Source organism: Anabrus simplex, chromosome 6 (genome assembly GCF_040414725.1).
Source record: "Anabrus simplex isolate iqAnaSimp1 chromosome 6, ASM4041472v1, whole genome shotgun sequence".
Taxonomy (NCBI): Eukaryota; Metazoa; Arthropoda; class Insecta; order Orthoptera; family Tettigoniidae; genus Anabrus; species Anabrus simplex.
In genome coordinates, this window is record NC_090270.1 from 215,689,343 (window position 1) to 215,712,013 (window position 22,671).

Sequence of the window (22,671 nt, forward strand, 5' to 3'; positions counted from 1 at the left end):
GAAGATTCAGACTGCCCTTGGGCAGAAGGCGTTCCCGAGTCCACGAGAAGAGGAGGGCATTAGTGAATGGGTAATCAACATGACTAAGAGAGGATTTCCATTGAGGAAAATTGTTCAGCAAATTGTGCGGTCATCAGGAAGGAGCACACAGTTTTAGGTGTGGAAGATCTGGTAAAATCTGGTTCAAATGTTTTGTGGGATGGCATCCTTCCCTGTCTCAGAAGAAGGCTGCAACCATTAGCAAGGGCAGGGCTGCTGTCTCGGAGGAGTGAATAGGTGGTTTGTTTGCTGGATTGTCGTGCTACCTGGAATCTGAGGATGCAACATCAATTATGGAAGACCCAGTCAGGATCTTCAATGCAGACGAGACAAATTTCCTGTTCCATAAGGTTTCAGGAAAGTACCTTGGAGTCAGAGAGGAACGGCTTCAAATTATGGCAACCTCGAAAGAGAAACAATTTTTGAATCCCACTCAGTAGCGCTGAAGATGGTTATCTTAGTTTTCCCACTTTTAGAACTGATATGTTGGGGCCATGGCCACATCCTGGCCCATCACACCATCACAAAAGGACCTAACTGAGTTCGTGCAAAGTTAAGTGCAAAGAGGAGCAGTTAGTGTGAAGTTAAATGATGGGCAGAGTGTGAAGTTGAATGATGGGTAGAGGAAGAGATTGAGATGGTCTGGACAAACCAGACATGAGCACTAAAGGAATGGGAAAACAGGGTTTGTAACTGCTGCTGGACGGGAAGAGATATCGAGGAAGACCAAGAACGATGGATGGATTGATTGATTGATTTGACAACGACAGTCTTAAAAAAAATGGTCTGTGGTCTACAATACTATTTGAATAGTTGGGAAACAACTGAGAGGGTGGAGAAGTACCATTTTAGCCCCAATGAGGAATGAACTGGACAAGACGTGATTGTCAAGCGGGGTGACTGGACACAATGCAGGGTTTTGTTTTTGTTTCTTTGGTTTGTGGGTCATCAGGACAAAAGGTGCTTTTGTACCACTGAGCTTCTAAGTTCTGTTTCCTTGGCTATGGTAAACATTCTTGAAAAGATACGTTCTAAGACTCTAACAAGGAGGAATGGTAGAAAGAAAATTAATGTCCAGCCTGGAAAAAGTATTACTAGTGAGAAATGCTATCACCAGTAAGCCTGCCAGGAGGAGATTGACACCTCCAGCAAGTACTGCTAGCAAAGATGCTCATACATTCACCCTGAAAACATCCTTCAGCGAACTTTACCTTGATTTATCGTGTGGTCATTTAAAATTTGTTTTGTAGTTAACTTTGCTGACGTCTTTCTCTGTATTAGTATGTCCAAAATTATCCCAGAGACTGTATGCAGACAGCTTGTGTTTTATACCAATGTCCTGGACACTAATAAAAAAGTTCTTTGTAATTTCATTGAACTAATTTGTTGAAGATGACATTAACAGTAAGTTAAGATAATGATGCAGGTAATACAACAATATTTTTCTCCCTGTGGAGTGAGTGGTTTAGTATTGTAATGAAGACTGAAAAATGTCCAAAGTTATCCCATTAGATGGTATTGAATATATTGAAGCTACCTGAAAAGCCATGGTAATGACATTTATCATACTGGCAGAGGTCTTCAGATATTCTTTTTCAATATAGCTGAGGATTACAGTATGTTGGCAGTTGACTGCTACTGAAGGTAAGATTGCTATAAGGGTATTCCTCTTTCATTCTCATGGTACTGCTAGTAATTTGTTGGACATCAAAAGCAACATCCAGCATTTGTGTTTAGTGAATTTGCTGGTAAGTGAAAATGGGGCTGCTTTTACATACCTGCCCCTTGACGCGGCTTTTGTATTGCCCGCTGGTGACGTGCGCTGACGATTCAGAGTAGCGATACTTTTTGCATTATTAGAATTCCTGTGTGTCTACGGTCCCTTGCTGTGGAATCTGCATTAAATTGCAGACTGACTGTAAAATACAGTAATTCAAAAGTTCTGTATTGAATGTTTGTGTTGGGAAATTCATGGATACTTATGTTCAATACTCAGCCTGAAGGCTGGATAGTGATAAATTGTCATTTACTATGTGATTATTTGCCTTTAAACTTCTTATTGAACTATACCTCATAGTTAACTGCCAGTAAAACAAGTTTTTGCCTTAGGATTCTCTCTAGGTATATCCTTATTAACTGGGTCTGATTTTAACAGCAGGTAGAAATCATGGTTCCTGGTCCAAAAGTGGGTCTGATCATCGGCAAAGGTGGTGAGACAATCAAACAGCTCCAGGAAAAATCTGGCGCTAAGATGGTGGTGATTCAAGATGGTCCCGCTCAGGAACAAGAGAAGCCATTACGAATCAGTGGTGATCCTCAGAAGGTGGAGGTTAGTATATATTCTAGTCATTCTCAGTGAAAAGGAAAGTTTGTAAAACTAATAGCATTTAGAAATTTTGTTTTGCTTAAACTAGGCTGAAGGTAGACCATTTCCTACTCAGATTAGGGTTTCTCTTTTTCTGACTTGGATTATGTGTAACGTGATAGGATATTGTGTATCACGCTAAATATTGATCGTCTACTCGGAAGATCAGCATACCTAAAGACTTTAATTAAAAGGCCCCGACCTCACTGTTCACAAGACCCATCTTAAACTCACTACTCACCCAACACGATCCTTTCCCTCTCCCCCCCCCCCAACCTTCCCTCTCCTCCACCTTCTCCACTCCTGACCTACCGCACATAACAGTCTGTACCTCCTCACAAGGTTAACGCCCCAACATGCTGTTCCAAAGCTTATAAAAACCTTCAAAATTGAACTGAGAAATTTTTGATCATATGTACTGTAAGAAAAATACTGATGGACAACCTATTACCACTGACTGTCTCCTATAATTTCATATACATAAGTAGAAAATTGTGTACCAAGTGATACCAACGTTTATACACAACGTGTATGGGCGTTTTAATGACTTAACTTTGAAAGTATGTCCGAGCCTTCTATTGACTTGGATTGGTGAGAGGACCAAGTAATTGTCTCAGTGTCTCACTACACTGGTTCTGATTATTGTTGTTTAATTAACACTAGATGTGAATGGGCGTACAAAGATTTATTTGTGCTTTGACTACATATCAAGGAACCTTCTTTTAATCTTGGATTAGTGGGAGCTTTATTATGCCGTTGCTCTTTTGTTTTGACGGTTTGACACGTGGTGTGAATGAACGTATAAAGACTTTTAATGTACATATTTCATTGTGTAACTACACCAGTTTTAATTTATATGTCCTTGCTCATTTGTGATTTGTTTTATGGGTGATGACATTTAAATGTCGAAACCGGTCCCGTGTTAAATGTTGTGAATAACATATACAACACATAATTAGTATTGAATAGGTTGAACCTTATAAATAACTCATCTCTGTGATTGCTGAATAACACAGTGGACTTGTTTATGCCTTTATTTTGCATTCAGAAGTTACGAATTAAATTTGCGTTGAGTGGTACAGTGAAGTTATTATGTGGATTAGTAACATAATCGTGTGGAACTATCGTGGTGCATATTTGTCTAATTAACTCGAAATCAGTCAGAAAGTGGACTAGCGTCCGCATCTGTAAGTACATCAGGTACTCTTATATGACAAAAAAAATTGTTCCCTTAAATTTTCTAATGTTTTCTGAATCCAAATATATATATATGGTTTTTTGGTGTTTCAATGCCTGTAATACCTTTCATTGGCCATTTAAAAATGGTGTATCATGTGCCACACCCATGCCAAATGTCTCCACAGATAATATGCCAATTAATGAATTCTGTCCAAAGGGTAGTGACTTGTGGTGTGATGTGAAACTCCTAGCACCAGGCGAGTTGGCCATGCGGTTAGGAGCGTGCAGATGTGAGCTTGCATCCAGGAGATAGTATCTTCGAGCTCCACTGTCGGAAGCCCTGTGAATGGTTTTCGTGGTTTTCCATTTTCACGCCTTAATTAAGGCCACGGCCGCTTCCTTCCCATTCCCAAGCCTTTCCTATCCCATCGTCGCCATAAAACGTATGTGTGTCGGTGTGACGTAAAGCCAGTAAAAAAAAATCCTAGCCATATGCTTACAGGGGGGGCACTCAGAATCAAATGAATGTGTGACTGACAAGAGCAGTGACATAGCGTACTGGTGAAAAATTTTACACTTTTAAATTTCTCTTCCAAGCATATTTTAATATTTCAACTCTTCATTGTAATTTAGAATTAGTCATTTAGGAATGGTTTTATATTATTTTATTTAAGACCAAGGTTCTTCAGCTGCTGAAGGTGACCAGTACATACGGTCGAAGCCAATACTGCAATGTAAAAATATTTTAAGTATGTTATAATAAATAGGTGGAAAGTTGCAATCTTTATACTTGTGGTTATAAAAGTTTGACAAATTCCAAATCAGGATTTAAATGCATCACTTTTTTCGACATATTTCTAGCTCTGCTGCAGTTACATCCCTCTGTGATGATTGCAGATGACAATGTCTTTAATAACTGATAATGATTGCCTGGTGCGATAACAAACGCGTGACGTGATATTTTTGGGTAGTAAATTCCAGGATGACAATGGAAGAGGGTTCAGTGCAAACCCAAGGTTTGTAAGCTGCTATCTCAGCAACGCGGTGTCACATAGGTGTGATAGTTTTATATTGTTCGCCAATGCCTCGTCACTTAAGTGTGATAAAAGTTTTGTTTTGTTTGTATAACAGACTAACAAATGAGCGTCAATAAGTAATGCACATTTTAAGGTATAACTGGGGCACCTTATTCCTAAGAATTACAGAGATCGATGTGGAGACTTACGGCTCATGTCAATGTTTGCTCAAGCAGCAGATAAGAAAGTGCTAGGTTAATTGGATTGGAGGACCTCTACCTTATGTACTACCTTTGGTAGTAACATAGGATGCCAGGAATACATCCTCTCCGTCGGTAATAGACATACTGTATAACATGGAAAAATAGTCCCAAATGCTGCACACCAACATTCATTATAGGCACTATCATGCAATTTAACAACTATATATGCACCAAAGTCATATTATGTAATATTAACATCCAAAATATTTACATATTTTACGTCCACATTGGAGCACTTATATCAATACATTTGAGTTAATTTCTTCTTTTTCTTCTCCCAGAACTTTCTCATCCTCTCTGACCTGGAAGCCCTTCGTGTGTCAGATATAGTGTATTGTTTCTGTTCAGCTGTTTTTAGTTTGAGACTTATGCTTTTGTTCTTCACAATCTATTGTCTATTACATTATACCCAATTCTTCCAAATCATCCTGAACTGCTTTGAACCAATTATTGATTTTATTTTTCAAGAAGTAATCAAATACCGTGAAACTCGCATAAGAAGTTCCCGCATAAAAAGTTTTCCCGCCTAAGAAGTGTGATGTGATGTTCTTAGTCTCTTGATCAGTTGCATTAAGATATATGTATATTTTTCCAGTTTAAAGTGTTCTGTTATAAATATATTTCCCGGTTCAACAGTTCAGATTTTAGAGCCCCTTGAGATAGAAAACGTCTGCTCAAAGCAGCCGATGGTTAGAACCCTCCAGTCTCCGCGCAAAGTGCACCCTATGTTAGACCGTTCGCGCGCTCGTGGTGTCTCTGGTGTCACGGAACCTGTGCGGGCTTGCCAAGGCCATACGACGTCGTGCTATGACAACACGGACACCTGATGCTCTTCTCACCCTGTGGAATCGAAATTAACAGAATCGAACGGGATTCTACGGGGGAAACATAAAGCACGCAATGGATGTTTGATAAAACTTTATTGCAGTAATTTGCGGGCCGCGACAGCGTGAAGTCGTTAACCGAGATGGCCTAAACATTAATTAAAAACCGTAAAGTGTATTTGTCCACAACATTACTGTTAATCTACCACAAAATTGAATATTCTAACCTGTTTGATTTTTCTTTTCCTTGCTTATTTCCTTCTAGGCATTCTCTCTTACGTTGTTGCAATAATACTTATGGGTCTTCTCATAGAGAAAATTACGTTTTTGAACTAAACTGATTAAAGATTTTCCGTGTCCATTATTAGTGAGGTGAAGAAAATCAACTTCCCGACTCTATGCAGGAAACAGCTGAATTGCCAGCAGCCAGCTGATACACATGCTGCCAGACAGCCAGCCGAAAGATCCTGATCGTCTACCAAGTTGAACGAATGTAGGTAGCCAACTGGGTGTTGGTGGGAGGCACACAGAGGCATTGCAATTACCATGTGTTGGCATGAAATTGAAAGTTATTTTTAATTTTACCTTTATACAAGCCAAACATTGTATTATCGTGTCACTCGTAATTATTACATCACATTATTAGAACGTAGCAGAAGGATGAGGAGACATTAAATAAAATTCTTGCAGGGAAAGAAACTGTTTTCGTTTAGATGTGCTAGAGTTGCTACTGCGCCTTCCTTTATCACTCCCACGTAATACCCCAGATACTTTCCATGCACTAATTTCTGCAACTTTGAACCAGTGTTTCTTTCCTTCATTAGCTATAGCATGAAGAGGATTGAAGCGGGAAAATAAACTCAATACTGGCTTGGTCATGCAGTACTTGCGAAACAGCCAGAAACTACGCCCGTTGCCATGACAACCAGTAGGAATGCAGGGACGATATAGGCCTAGATTCTAAGAATTTCTAAGAATAAGTTGCCAGATATCCCATTTGCTGTTATCCTTGAAGCAGGTGTCGGGGGTGTGAGGAAGATAGAAAGCACATGCTAACAAACTGTAGTACATGTCTTGTCTTTGCGTCTTGTAAGCCTAAGCTACGGATTGCCAAGCATAGTGCAGCGTCGTAATTAGCATTAATAGGAGTCGCAAAGTTAGTTGTACTTGTAATATCAATGTACAAACGATTTAAGTGAAATTTATAAAGGAAAGGGTGATAAAAGGAAACCAGAGAACTACAGACCAATCAGCCTGACCAGTATAGTTTGTAAAATACTGGAGAGTAATATCAAAGAACACCAGAGGGATATATGATGATAAAAATTGGTTCATGAGTAGCCAGTATGGATTTAGAAAGAAATTTTCTTTTGAGGCACAACTGGTGGGATTTCAGCAGGACATATCAGATCAATTGGATTCAGATGACTTAGATTGCATAGCCATAGATCTTTCCAAAGCCTTTGATAGAGCGGAACACGGAATATTATTAAAGAAATTGGAGGGAATAGGATTGGACATAAGGGATTGGGTAAAAACATTTCTAAATTCAAGGGTTCAGAAAGTCAAAGTAGGAAATAATGTATCGCAGGAAGTGAAAGTTTGGAAGGGAATTGCACAGGGTAGTATAATCGCTCCGTTACTTTTCTTAATATACGCAAATGATTTATAGGTGGGTCGGCGTAAGGTTGCACATGACAGCTGCGCACAATGTTGGTCACACTGCAATGGCGCACGAAGCGATGTTGCCTCCGCAACAACAGCTGATTGCAAGACACGCGAGTTTTTAAAAATATGGAAGAAATGTTTTTAATATCATCGCGATGATACACAAAACAAATGAAATCAGTCGACAAAAATAGAACTTTCAACTCCCTGATTATTTATCACACAAAATGATACGAGATATACTACAAAGTTCTTATCGCGATGTTAGAAAATACTGAAGAAATCGGCCGACACGAATCTCACTTTAAATACACCAATAAATGTTAGAATAATATACTGTATACCGGTACTAACACAAAAGATTTCAAGTAAAATCTATAAAATTTACGAAAATTCAGAATCCTTATTTTCATACCTGATTCATACACGTAGAGGCTCGATACCCTCCAGATCACTGCTATCACTACCGTCGCCTTCGTTGTCATTGTCATCATCGTCTAGGCAGATCATAAACTCCTGACAGTAACTGATGATGCCATGTATTGCCATTGTCGAGTTAATGAATGTTGTGACATGGCTAACTTTCTTCATCCACAAAGCCGCATCCATTCGAGCAATACTCTCCTGAAACCGTACTTCCACTTCAGTAATTGTGAAGGACTTGGTATTAGTGCGTACTTAATGTTTTACTTCACCCCATACTGTACCAATTCATTGAGGTCGAAGTGACAGTGGTATGGCAACAACCTAATAACCTCGTGCCCTTTCTCCTTCGCTACCTCGTCGACTAATCTAGTCATACACATATGCGCTGGGATATTTCTTTACTGCAGCCATTCCACTAACAGTTCTTTACTGATGCTCGAAGTAGGGGTCTTGTTCATTATTACGGAGTGGTGAGGTACATTGTCCATAAACAATGACAGAAGGGACTTTGAGCTGTAATCATCGTATGGTACCGTCTTTTCCTATTGCATCAGCCTGGAAATAATTAATTCCTATTACAGGAGATAGCTTAATTCGTTTCTTCCCGAAGTGCTGTGAAATAAGTCCCTGCTATCAGCCCCGTTTCCGCTACTGCTATGTACCCCAGTCCCTTTTTACTTCTGTTCTTGGAGGCGAACACCTCTCTGAATAACAGTACGCTTTGAAAGCCCTAATGTTTGACGTATGCGTTCCACAACTTGATCTTCAGGAACAGAGAGACGGCTGTAGAAGCATATGAATTTCCTCTCCCTATCATAAAACTCGCGAGTTCTCCGCACTAATTCTAATGCCTGACTATTAAGGGACACACCGCCACAGCTCAAAGAATTATCACTTTGCGTTTCATGACTGTTATCGTTTCCGAGACACCGCACTGCATTCGTTAAAATGAACCTTCACAATTATCTCACAATGAAAACAAAACTTTCATAAACGTGCGAATCACACCTGACCACGTGCTAGCGACGACAGACATAACGGCAACACTTCAATGCGGTAGTCAAGCTAGTTATAGGTGGCACCACTATACTACCCATATTGCCAACAACAATCAACTGACAATAGTTCGTATTTATTTTGTAGCTCACTTAAACCTTATAACATTTATTAAATGCTCATATTTGTGTAAGCAAATAAAAGATTATAAGCACTATACGGAATTAAATACGAATTAACATGAATAAAATGCGTAACTGTATCTGACATATAAAAAGTAGTAGATTGGTGATTCTGATTGACGGGTGACGTTCTTCATTTCATTTTTGTAGTTGTGCCAACATGACTTACAACTGTCAAGTGCAACCTTGTGCCGGCCCACCTATAGGGAACAATATAACATCAAAAACAAGATTGTAAGCAGATGACATAATTGTTTATAGGGAAATAAATAACACTGAGGATTGTTCAGAATTACAAAGGGACCTTGAAAGTATCCAAGAATGGGTTGAAGACAATAATATGAAGGTTAATGGAGGCAAATCAACTGTTACAACTTTTACAAACAGGAGCTTTAAAACTGAATTTGAATATACTTTGGATGAGGTAGTTATCCCAAAAGATGGCAAGTGCAAATACTTAGGCATGAGATTTGAAAGTAATGTGCACTGGAAGGGTCGTGTTGATGACATTGTTGGGAAAGCATACAGATCATTACATGTCATAATGAGGCTACTTAAAGAATGCAATAAAGAATTAAAAGAAACAAAGTTACTTAAGTATGGTTCGTCCATTATTGGAATATGCAAACAGTGTTTGGGATCCTCACCAAGAATACCTAATAAAAGAAATAGATAGTGTTCAGAGGAAAGCAGCAAGATTTGTAACAGGGGATTTCAGGAGAAAGAGTAGTGTATCAGAAATGTTAAAGGAACTTGGGTGGGAAACTTTAAGTAAGAGAAGGGAAAAAACTAGACTTATAGGATTATATAGAGCCTATACAGGAGAAGCATGGGGAGAAATCAATGAGAGGCTTCATTTGGAAAGTAATCATATCGCAGGGCAGACCACAAATATAAAGTTAGAAGGAATTTTAGCAGAAGCGATTGGGGTAAATTTTCATTCATTGGGAAGGATGTGAAAGAGTGGAACAGTTTACCAGGGGTAGTGTTTGATCCTTTTCCAAAATCTGTGCAGGTATTCAAGAAGAGAATAAACAGCAACAGAGAAAATAAATGAAGTTTTAGAGAGCATTCGACCAGTGCAGGTTATTGTAAATAAAAATGTTTGTGAATAATTCCATCCCCTGGTCTAAGGAGTTGGACAGCCAAAGTAGGGGACTGCCTGTAGGGGTGAAGTACAGTGGGGACTTCGAGGGCCCTGGGACAGCTACGGTAGCTGTGAAGGCCCTTCAGGAACTCTCAAAAGTGGTGGCAAAAGGGGCTCTGGTTAAGACACAGCAGGTCGTTATGCTACTTAAGTTCCGAAATGGGTAAAAAAAAAAGTAAATAAATGCAATTAGTCTTATACCAGTTGCATAGTATTATTTGATGTAATTCCACATACTGTATATGAGTTGACTATGTAAGTATAGGAGATATTATAAGTAGAATTTTGTAAACAATATAAATTTATTACGGATGAGCTGTGTGTTTAATAGGAAAAATTGTTAGCGTAAATTGCATAATATTGTATTACAGGAAAATTTTCTTCTTGGTAATTTAATATTTAGTGCTTGACAATGATGTATTTTAGTGTACCATTTGCCACCGAGGTAGATACGTCATTTGCAAAAAGAGAGATTTTGATTTGAAAATGAGTGGAACTCAGAGGAAAGAGATGAAGCGAAAGGCACTAACAATAAAAGACAAAGTGGAGATTATAAGGAAAGTGGAGTCGTCTACACTTTCCCGTGTTGCTTTGGCAAAGTAGCTGGGGATGCCGCCGTCTACTTTGAATGGCATTATAGCGAAGAAAGAAGAAATCTTTGCTTCTGCAGGGAATATTTTAGCAAATTGCAAGGAAATTAAATCTGAAAAATATTATGAAATAGAACAAGCTCTGCTAATATGGTTTAAACAGCAGCAAAGTTTAAACATACCTTTTAGTGGGACTATTGTGAAGGAGAAAGCCGAAAAATTGCATGCAAATTAAGGGTACCCTTTACTGTGTCGAACAGGTGGTTGGACCTCTTTAAAAATCGAGCCGGCATAGTTTACAAAACAATTTGTGGGGAAGCAGAGAGTGTGTGTGCAGAGGAAAGGGAAGCGTGGAAGGAAATGGTCCTGCTTGCTAAAATAAGCAAACATTGCAAAGTTTTTAATCTCGATGAATTTGCACTTTTTACCTGCTTATTCATGATCTGTCTCTAGTTTTGAATGGAGAATCTTGCCACGGGGTAAAATCAAATAAAATATATTTATTATGATATGTTCAATTATTTTACTTTATTTCTAAAGATATTGTCATGATAATCGAATTTTTATATTGTGGCTTACTGTTAGCAGCTCTTATATATAACAAGGAGATCTGTTGGCGGTGTGTTTCACATTATTTCAAAGTACAGAATACGTTTTTGGGCATTACCCCTTTTAAGAAGTATCCTGCTTAAGTTTTTTTTTTTGCAGTCCCTTGACAAACTTAACAGAGTTTCACTGTAGTTGTTTCAATATCCTGGTGTCTGGTAATCTTGATATGTGACAGAAAAAGGAAATTCTTCTTTTATGCATTGTAGATATTATTGATTCACATTCACAATAGACAATGTTGTTAGGCAACGATCTCCACTGTCAATCAACTTGGTGTTTTTTATTAACCTCTTAACATGAAAGCCCGAGTATACTCGGGGTTTTATATATTTATATAAAATGAAATCCCGAGTATACTTCGGAATGTCGCTCATTGATCGGTACTTAATTTAAAAGCCCGAATATACTCGTTTCTTTTTGTTTCTCAATATTTCCGCCAAATGTTCATGAAATTATTACTTCAGGGGCCTATTTTTGCAAACAGATGTGTCTGACACAACCGTAGTGGATGTCGGTGACTCAGGCAGTTCGTTCTCGCGACTTTCCCTCCCGATGTAGCATTGTGTGTTGATCCTTGTTTTAGGGCATTTCACACAGCCACAAACATATGAACAGTATTGAGTGTCATGTTGTATTACTTACCATCTGTTTAGTGCTGAGTTATTTATTTTAGAACCCGTAAGAAAAAGAGTATACTCAGGATTTTAAAACAAGAACTTTTCGGTGGCTTATATTTCATTGTTAAGTTCGAAAAATATATTTTCATTGTTACCACTGTCTTTAGTTTTCAATAAATAGCCCATTTTAACAATAAAAAATTAGGTGAAAAAAGATCACAATTTTGTAAATAATTGGTATGTTAAGAGGTTAATAATTGTTCTAAGAATTCTATCAGTTTTCTGTAATTTGTCTGTTGTAGATTTCACATTTAATTTGAATAAAGTTTCACTAGCATACGTTGCCTCTGGTTTAACTATGGAATTGCAGTGTTTCAGCTTAGCGTTTATCGAAAGATTTTTCTTTTTTTTTTTTTTGGTTGGCCGGATAAGTCTTTATGCTTGTTTAAATTTAGTTGTTCTTTGTTCTATTGCTTCTTTTTCATTTGTGTTCCATGTTATTATTTCCGCAAGATATTTGAATTTCTGAACAATTTTAATCTCTTTATTACTGTTCAGTTGAATAACTGGTAAATCAACTTTAAAAGTTGGCATCATTTCTGTTTTTTTCAAATGAAATTTGTAATCCCATTATTATTTTTTTGCTGTAATTTCTAGTTGTTCAATTTGGAAATTTAACCTCTTATATTGTATTTGCAAGTAATGCTAAATCGTCCGCAAAAGCAAGGCAGTTGAGTTCAATGTTTCTACCGATCTTGATAGTTCATTGGCATTTCTTGTTCCATTCACGCATAATTCTCCAATGCACAGTTAAATAACAATGGTGAAAGTCCGTCTCCTTGTCGAAGTCCAGTTCTTATAGTGAACGATTCTGATAATTCACCTCTAAAATTTAACTTTTGCCTTCGTATTTTTAAAAGTCATACTAATGAGATTAACAAGTTTTTGGTGTAAACCAAATTCTTTACGGCTTTTTAATAATGATTCCCGATGAATACTGTCGTATGCTTGTTGAAAATCTACAAACGTGATAACTAGACCCTTACTTCGAGCTCTTTGGCGCTTCATTATCCATTTTAAACTGACTTGATCTGGACAGCTTCTACCTGGTTGAAATCCTCCCTGATATTCTCCAAGTTCTTGGTCAAGTTGTTCTTGGATTCTTGTGTATTTAATCTTGGATAAAATCTTGTATGTAATATCAAGCAAGGATATCCCCCTGATAATTATTTGGATCGGAGCGATCACCTTTCTTATACAGCGGGTGGATTATTGCTGTATTCCATTCCTCGGGAAGCTTCTCCGTGTTCCAAATATCAATGATGTATTTATGTAGGTTTTGAATAGTCTGATCATTAGCATTCTTCCATATTTCTGCTACTATTTGATTCTCTCCTGCTGCTTTGTAGTTTTTAAGTGCATTAATTGCTCTTTTCACTTTATTGTAAACTGGTGGTATAATCTTTTGTAATGGAGTTTTATTTTTTGGATTAGGGTCAAATTCTAAATGTTCCACAGGATCCTCACAATTAAGTAACTCTTTAGGTAAAGTATTCTGCAAGGATGTTAGCATTATCTTGATTGTTGTGTGCCATTTTTCCATTTTTATTTCTTAACATAAGTGTGGGAGGGGTACACTTAGATTGATATTGCTTGAATGTTTTGTAATAGTCTCTTGTTTTATGCTGATTGAATGTTTCCTCTATAGTGTTAAAGCATTTCCTTTTGATAATTCCTTTTAAATTGTCCTAATTTCTTTAGCTGATCGTCTTTTGGCATTAATTGGTTCTTCTCGAAATTTTTCTGTTTTCCTCTGTTATCATTTAACCTTGCCTTGTGCCTTTCTTGAATTGCTTCGTCACATTCCCCGTTCCACCACTTATGTTTCTTTCTCCTTTTAATTGGAGCGATTTCTTCAGGTGTGGTTTTACGTTTGTTGATCGTCTCTAATTTGTCATTTAAACGTGTTTTGGATATCTCTAAATATATTTTATCATTTATTAACTGGGATCATAATTTCTCCTTGCTTTGAGATGATTAAGTTTGCGTTTCCTTTTTGGTGTTAACTTCATTTTTGTTTTTGAGATATAATGATCTGAGTCAGTCTGTCCCACGGAGGACTCTGACATTATAAATTTCTTTGTGATGATCTTTATCCTTACCAACATGATCAATCTGAAACTCTCCCAATTTTACATTAGGGCATTTCCATGTCATAAGTTTGTGGTAGCCTCATGAATCTGGCGGTTTCCAAAATGAGTCGATCTGCACAAAGTTCAATTAATCTTTGGCCATTTTTGTTCATTAATTTATGAGCTGGCCATTTTCCTACAACTGTGCGATGCTTCTTTTCTCTGCCTATTTTAGCATTGAAATCTCCAAGTTCCGGGCGAGTTGGCCGTGCGCGTAGAGGCGCGCGTCTGTAAGCTTGCATCCGGGAGATAGTAGGTTCGAATCCCACTATCGCCAGCCCTGAAGATGGTTTTCCGTGGTTTCCCATTTTCACACCAGGCAAATGCTGGGGCTGTACCTTAATTAAGGCCCCGGCCGCTTCCTTCCAACTCCTAGGCCTTTCCTATCCCATCGTCGCCATAAGACCTATCTGTGTCGGTGCGACGTATAGCCCCTAGCAAAAAAAAAAAAAAAAAATCTCCAAGTAAGATATTCATATGCTCATCAGGGATCTTCGATAGTATGTAATCAAGTTCTTCCCAAAGGTTTTCAACTCCTTCTCTATTGTTTTGGTCATTTGTTGGTGCATGGACATTTATTAAAGTATAAGTTTTATTTCCCACTTTAACTGTTAGAAGTGCTATTCTCGAAGAGTTTGAAGAAAAATCTTCAATTAAATCTATTATGCTACTATGAACAAGAAAACCTACACCAAATTGGGGGACATTCTTCATTACTCTTTGTCCTGGAGGTCCTTTGTAGAGACGATAACCTCCTGATTCAATTCGGTCCTGGTCTGTGTTCCTAAGTTCTTGTAAAGCCATTATTAAAATCCTATGTTGGTCCATCAAATCAGTTAAATGTTTCAACTTGCCTACCTTACTTATTGAATTAATGTTTAATGTTGCAAAATATGGAAATTTTCCTGATTTGTTGAACTTAAGTCTCTTCTTACATTGTTGGGTTTGTCCACTGTCTTGTCTGTTGGGCTTCTAGGCGCTCCGACTCGCCTAGGTCTTCTACCACCCCACCGATTCCGAGTGGCGTCTTCTGTGCAGACCCTTGTTGTTTGTCCACACCGGTGGATTTATTCATTAGAAGACTCGTCGTTGTTGATTGATCTTTCGATCGAAACATTTCTGACCGAGGTCAGGCTTTACAATTGCAGATGTGATCTGGAAAGGTGATTAATGAAGTATGAATTGGTGATAAATGAAACGCTACAAGTTCATCCTAGCTGTTCACGACTGGGAGTAGGCATTTCCTCCATACCCCGCAAACGTTATGGTTTTCCCGCCAATATTCGGGTAGCTGATTGCAGTGGTTTCCCACTGAGCGATGGGGTCGCCACATCCCCACGCCAAATATTCAGACCATGAAGTTTTCATGTGTAAACTAATTTATAGGGGGAACTTGTGTATGCCAGATAGGGTCAATGACATTCTTCATTAATTCTGCATGAAAACAAATTACTAATGAATGTTTGTGATGGACTGTCCAAGTTGAGGTTTCGTCTCTATTAATGTGACAAGTTAATCTCGGTATTGTAGTAATTTAAGTTTATAATAAAATTACAGTAGAACCTCAATAATTCAAAATCGGTTAATTCAAAATTCAAAAAGTTGCTGTTCCTGGAAACATGAGGTACGGTTTTGAATGTTTAATTTGTGATAATGTGTTTTTATTTGAAATGCGGATAATTTGTATATTGAAGAACAATATCCCATTACCGAAATTCAGATTTATAATTCAAAACTGCCTTTACATTAAAAAATATTTTTTAAAGAGTAATTTAAATTCAAAATTTATCTACGTTGTGACAGAAAACTTCCGGAATGTGCTGGGGTAGATTTGAGTACTGTCACTCATTTCAGGGTGTCTACAGCGTGCTTCATATTTGTATTCCTTTTTTATTCGGGATTTCAGGGAACGCCATATTATCACGTAACAGGCAGTGTGCGGAGAAGAATCAGCAACACCTGCGATGCCGACATATAATAAATTGGGACACACTGAATAATATTGCCAATGCTGACGAAACTGTATTATTTTTTTAAATGCCAAGCCCAAAGGGACACGATTTTATAGGAGGGAAGCGTTAGCTGGAAAATCGTACGAGGGGTTCATTGCACTGTGTTGCAATGCATATGGAAGCGAGATCCTTCTTCCCGTCATCATAGGGAAGTTCGATAAGCCACTGTGTTTCAAGGGCGTCGGGCTCATTCCATGGAAGTACACGACATCTAAAATGCATTCAGTACAGTAATCCAATGAATAATGGACATGCATAAGGGAGCCAGCATAATTTGTTCTAGTTTTTGAATCGTGCTTTTTTCTTTTTTCGTTGTCGATGAGTTATCCAAGTGAATACTGTATTGTGAATTTGAATACTGTAAATGCACCTTGTTGGATACATTTTGGAAATCATTTTTTTTCCATGGTATTTCAAAGGTTTAAACTCTGAATCAAGGTTAATTTTGCAGTACGGGTCTTAGAATATTTTTTGACGCGGCAAGTGTAGGCATTTCTTAATTTCGAGTTGGGGTTAATTCGAAATCACATACTTCGACGTCCGATTTTTGCATCCCAAGGACTTGGAATTAACGAGGTTTTAGTGTACTTCCAAGTGTAATGCTGAATACATATTTCATTGTAATATTTGCACATATCGAACATAAGGCTGTCGCTCTCATTACCTCATTTTCTTTTTCAAGGTGATTATGCATACCTTCATTGATGCTGTCCCTGTGCGTACTAGCGGCGTTACCTCGGACTACATACTGCTAGCAAGCCTGTGCAAGATGACTGAGATGGTTGACCATTTGAGGGTCGATGAGCATGAGCGAATGAACTGGGTGGTTTTCAAACCTCTGTTCTGAACTGTATGGGCTGTTTCCATATTGTGTTTGCTGGCATGTGTCTGTGATGAAAGGATAGGTTGAGAGGAGAAACACTGTTAACTGTGACCATGCTGCTTCACAGATATAATGGACACTTGTACTTCCAACCACTCTCACTTGAAGTTAAGAAATACTACTTTTTTCTTATGCCTTTCGAAAATTAATGGGGATGTTACAAGAAAAGTGGTCTTAAGAGACCAGTAAATAACTGGTATAAGTGGTAGTTGCTGGTAATTTGTGTGCAGTAAGATTAATTCTGAATTTGAATTCCTTAAAAGTTATGTATCACATCTGCTGATAGGTTTTATTTGGAGCAGTTTTAAATTCCTACCTGCTTGCGTATGTAATATGATGAATAACATTATTTTGTTGGCATAATAATGCAATATCCAGCAGTAAAAGTGGTTTCTCATTATATCCAATTGTGATGATTATGCTAGATATTATGGCGTATTTTTAGGTAAGCAGGTAGTGACATTTTTGTGGTTCCCGTTCAGTGTTTGCTATTGTACACTACAAAAGAAATCAATTTTCCATTGAAAATAATTTTTTTTTTGAAGGAAATGCTTCATCCTGTTGTATACTGGTATTCTTTTGTGTATTACCATTTTCTCTCATTTAATTAACCATTTACAGACCACCTTGTTCTTATTTTTACACTAAAAATGTTTTTCTTACTTTCCAGTATGCTAAGCAGTTGGTGTACGAGCTCATTGCGGAGAAGGAAATGCAGGTAAGGAAATTGTCACAGTAATACATCAAATGGTCAGACGTTGCGTAAGAGGTTAACAGAGAACATTTACAGTTAGAGAATCTCTTTGAACTTTCTTTCCCTAAGCACATTGAATTGTGCAGAATTATTGTTATACCTGTAAGTTTGCATGGAGGTGTACTTTACGTTGTCTTTCTTGTGCAATATAATGCTTGGCAGAAGTGTTGATTAGTGCATGTTCTTGGTTCATGTTTAAATTTTGAGGTTTTAAAACTATTGTATGAGAAACGTGAACTGAAATTTACCCTATGCCACATTCTAAATTCTGTGGCCCACTGGGCTGGTTTACCAGCAGCTAAACACTATATCGTTGAACCTCGGAGTCAACTCCAGCCACGTGCGTTACAGTGTTGGGACGTTATATTCATTTTATTTCATTGATTTATTTGTTTCCATTAATGGATTCATTCGGTTCCGTTCATGTTTCTGAATTGATAAAGTGATCCATATACGGCACATTAGTCTGTCCGACTCGTTGGCTGAATGGCCATTGTTGAGGCCTTCGGTTCAGAGGGTCCCGGGTTCGATTACCGGCCGGGTCGGCGATTTTAATCGCCTCGGATTAATTCTTCTGGTTCGGGGACTGGGTGTTTGTGTTTGTCCCAACACTTTCTCTCTTCATATTCACACAACACACTACACTACCAACCACCACAGAAACGTGCAATAGTGATTACATCCCTCCATATAGGGTTGGTGTCTGGAAGGCCGTAAAACAGGGCCAAATCCACATGTGCGACACAGTTCGCCCCTGTGACCCCATGGGTTTGGGAAAAGCGGTAGAAAAAGAAGATGCAGCACATCAGTTACCGTTCCCGTTACATCGGTGTGTACTTTTAGATAGCAGCAAAAACAATATTCATTAAAATCAATATTTGATACAATATTCATTGTTCACTGCTCCCATCTGGTCTTTTTCTATAAAGTGCATGTCATCCAAGCCTTCAGATTCATGTTTTTACTTCGCATCAAGTTTTGATACATAGCAATTCATTAAGGAAGTAAGTTATCCACAATTAGATGTAAAAATATCTGTCCAGGTTCAAGTGGTGATCTCGTGATTCGATGGTTGAAGTTTTGTTCAATGATGCATCAGAACCGAGGAAATGTTCAGCAGTTGTCCTCAATATATGAAGGTTGGAAATTCAATAGTGGCAACACTGCTGTAGTAGCCATGCAACAGACCTAATAATGTCGGTGATAGCACAAGTTAGTTACATACCTACCTCAGCCCAGATCACATGGACTCTCATTCCCCCGCATCATGCAAATGGGAACTGGTGAGAGAAACAGAGCATTGTGTCAGCGGTCTAAGGTGGTGGTGTTGTCAGGATGGTTTTGAAACAGAAACAATGGAGTTGGATAAAGATTAAATGAGCCTGTGGTTGTACAGCACGGCAGTATCATCAAGGTCTTCAAGAGGCTTGCTGAAATCTGAATTGCCTTACAGAACAGAGGCATGGTGGGTAAAAGCCTTCAGCGAGATCATCAAAATGGGGCAGAGAAGTGTCGGCCATGTCTTCCTAGAGTCATTCAAGAAGTGGTGCATGCTCTTGGCCACGTTACTGGACACTGATCAACGCAATTCAATTCGTGAGCTGGCCCGAGACACTGGAGTAGCGCATACGATTGTGCTATGACCTCTTCAAATATATACTGTGTAAAATACATTAAAAACATAAGACAATAGTACATTTCAATATGCAAGTTAAAAGGTAAGAGGCAGTCATGCAAATTTGTAAATCTTCATATGAAGTACTGTTCTTCACGTGTACATGCCAAGTTCAAATGGGGCACTATTGGCCACAATTGCTAAAGTCCAATTCAACACAGGTTTTAATTACCTGGCATTTCATTTCTCAACGCAATCTCAAATTCAGATTCACATTACTTAATTTGACAAAGTTTATATAAAGTATACTACCCCATTTGAAATTGACACATACGCATGAAGAAAGAACAATACTTCACATGAATTTCACATGACGTATATGATTGTCTTATACCTTTCAACTTTTATATATTGAAGTGTGCTAATGTCTTCTTTGCATGAAATGTATTTTAAATAGCGTATAATTGCAGGAGTCATTCAACAGAGGTTACAATTACCTAGCTTACTATTATTTCAAACGCATTTCACTTTGTTATTGTAATTTCAACTTCGAATTCACATTACTCATTTTGACAAAGTCTAAGCCTAATAAAAAGTATACTGTATAAGCACGTGTTTACATTTAAGCATATTTAGTAGACTAAAAACAACGCAATATGGAAGCCCTTTTACAGAACTATTACTAGTAAAATTTGAACGTTAATGCTATATTCAAGGTCAGGTGTAAACAACAAATTTTATCATGTGTTATAATTCTTCTAATGTATTAAAGATAAATATCCTCTAAACTTAGACGTAAGAAGCAGAATTTCACTTCTAGACATACTACCTAATGTCTATCAAACATGACATGTTTATTTGTAAGATACAACTGTTAAAACATGTATTCTAATGTGTATGTAAATGACAGCTGAGGATGACTTGTGATAAGTCGAAACTGGTCCTGTTTTAAAAAACATTAAATTTAGTATTGATAAGGTGGATCTCTTTCTTTTTATGACATACGACAGATTCGTATCGCCTCATACCCAACACCGTAGAGAAACGGGACAAAGGTTTAACAAACAGGATAGCATAATTGTTTTCATGAAAATGATCAGTGTAAATAAGACAAATGTGTTACAATTTAACACTTTGAAGACTGTCACTCATACAAAATATTGTATGTCACCCCTCATGGGGTGACACGGCAGTGTGTCCAGGACTCTCAACTTTAGGCTGTCGCCCAAAACTAGCGCTACCATTTGTTGTTGTATTGCATTGCTTGTTCACGTAATGTGTTCGGGTAGAGTGCAGCACGGTGCCCATTCCTTTCTCAGCACGCTTTGCATTAAGCAACAGACAGTGGAATTTCTCTGGCATTTGTCACCCCGCGGGGTGACATGACATATGCAACCATCAGAATTAAATTCATGGGTGGGTGGGTAAAGAGATTTAAGTCAACAAATGTTGGCTTTGAGAAAACACGAGTTTTATGTTTGAACACTTTTGCAAGATCATGGCACAAAACACCACCACCATTACGTACTTAAGTGAGCCTGGTCCTAGTCTAAACACACTATGACTATTAAATGGTACTACATGACTAAATTTGGATTATATTATTACTCAAAGTAACAGAAAATGATTTTCACTAAGACGTTATCTGAATATGTTGATATAACTCAGAATTTGTCACTAAATAATAATCCGAATACACTTTAATGATGATAATAATAATAATAATAATAATAATGGGCTACTCGGACAGTTCTTCAGAGCAGGTTGTCAGACATCACTGTCGTCATCAGAGTTCATTGTATCCTGCAGGATATTGCGTACTTGAGTGCTGGTTTTTGAATTCCTGTTAAAGTTATGAAACACGGGTGAAATGTAGAGGAGAGACAAAATATCTTTTCCACTGAGATCGGCTGTGGTCTGTTATAGCTTAAAAGTGGGCGCAAAACTTGATTTGCGTTCCCCGCTTCTGAAACTGACTACTTTAAAGTCAACAGCTGATTTGTACATGACCATTCCAGGATTGCTTTTCTCGTAATGCACCAATTTGATATCCCTCCCGTTCAGCTTTTCTCCACTGATATTAATCTTTCGTAGTTGGAGAGGCCCTTTCAACAGAATAGCTCCTAAAATAATTCCAAGCCATTTCCGTCACTTGGAACGGTTTGCTTTTTCCAGTCTGTTGAACCAGCATTACCCAGTTATGTCTATGTTTAGTGGGTCCTTGGAATTTCTTCTTTCCTATTCATCTGTGGTCGCCATCACACTCCATGCCTGTGTGACCTGAAAGAAGAAATTTGTGATCAATAGTTTCTAGGTTGGGTGAATTGTGAAGTATAGTCATGCACATCACAAGACATGTGACTGTTTTTAATTTGGCCTTCACATGTGTCAGAGTACATGGTTAGATGCTTAAGTTCTGATAGGTTTGTATTCTAGCTGACAAAAGGGCTTACTTTAGACCCATTCAACCACGCTCTGCTACCACTTGTTACGGGGATACCCGTGGAGCAGAAAGTGGTTAAAGAACTTGTACATACATGAAGCCACATCATTGGCACCTCTCCCAGCGATGCTCTCATTCCACATAAGCAATGCGCTTGATCTTCTTCACAGTCGTGGACACTGGGCGAGTTGGCCGTGCGTGTAGAGGCGCGCGGCTGTGAGCTTGCATCCGGGAGATAGTAGGTTCGAATCCCACTATCGGCAGCCCTGAAGATGGTTTTCCGTGGTTTCCCATTTTCACGCCAGGCAAATGCTGGGGCTGTACCTTAATTAAGGCCATGGCCGCTTCCTTCCAACTCCTAGGCCTTTCCTATCCCATCGTCGCCATAAGACCTATCTGTGTCGGTGCGACGTAAAGCCCGTAGCAAAAAAAAAAAAACAGTCGTGGACAGTCATATTGAAGGTCCACAACTGGTGCTTATAAAATGCCAATGAACTTCGAAACACTGGTGTAGGAAGACACTGCTGCATGTCAGAGGTGATCATTTTCTTATGAAGATCGTCTCTTGACATCTCTTTATCTGTAGATTTAGCTATGTATGCCTGATCAGCTTGTAGATGATGGTCTTCAAATTGTGCTTAGATTTCTTGCTATTTTTCTGCCATTCTGAGTTGCAAAGAAAGTCTGTGGCATGTCTGACTTGTATCAGCTTGGATTTTCTTGATAGTTAATTTTAATTCATGAAATAATGATACGTAAATCCGATGGAATAACGCTTCTTTCTAACAACTTTGTGAATAAATCTGTTTTTCACATAATGTTTTAAGAAAACTAGTTTCACAAATAGGCTT

General features: G+C 38.2%; 1 protein-coding gene across 9 annotated transcripts in view; it reads left to right on the forward strand.

Moving 5' to 3' along the window:
• Nucleotides 1–22,671, forward strand: part of Psi (P-element somatic inhibitor) — a 298,816-nt gene that overhangs the window by 93,785 nt on the left and 182,360 nt on the right. For all 9 annotated transcript variants that reach the window (XR_010860573.2, XR_010860574.2, XM_067150191.2 and 6 more), the window contains 2 exons: nucleotides 2,195–2,368; nucleotides 17,679–17,726. Coding sequence is in view for 7 of the 9 variants with exons in the window: in XM_067150191.2 (XP_067006292.1) it covers nucleotides 2,195–2,368; nucleotides 17,679–17,726 (222 nt within the window). In the remaining 2 variants the exon portion in view is untranslated. The remainder of the gene's footprint in view (nucleotides 1–2,194; nucleotides 2,369–17,678; nucleotides 17,727–22,671) is intronic.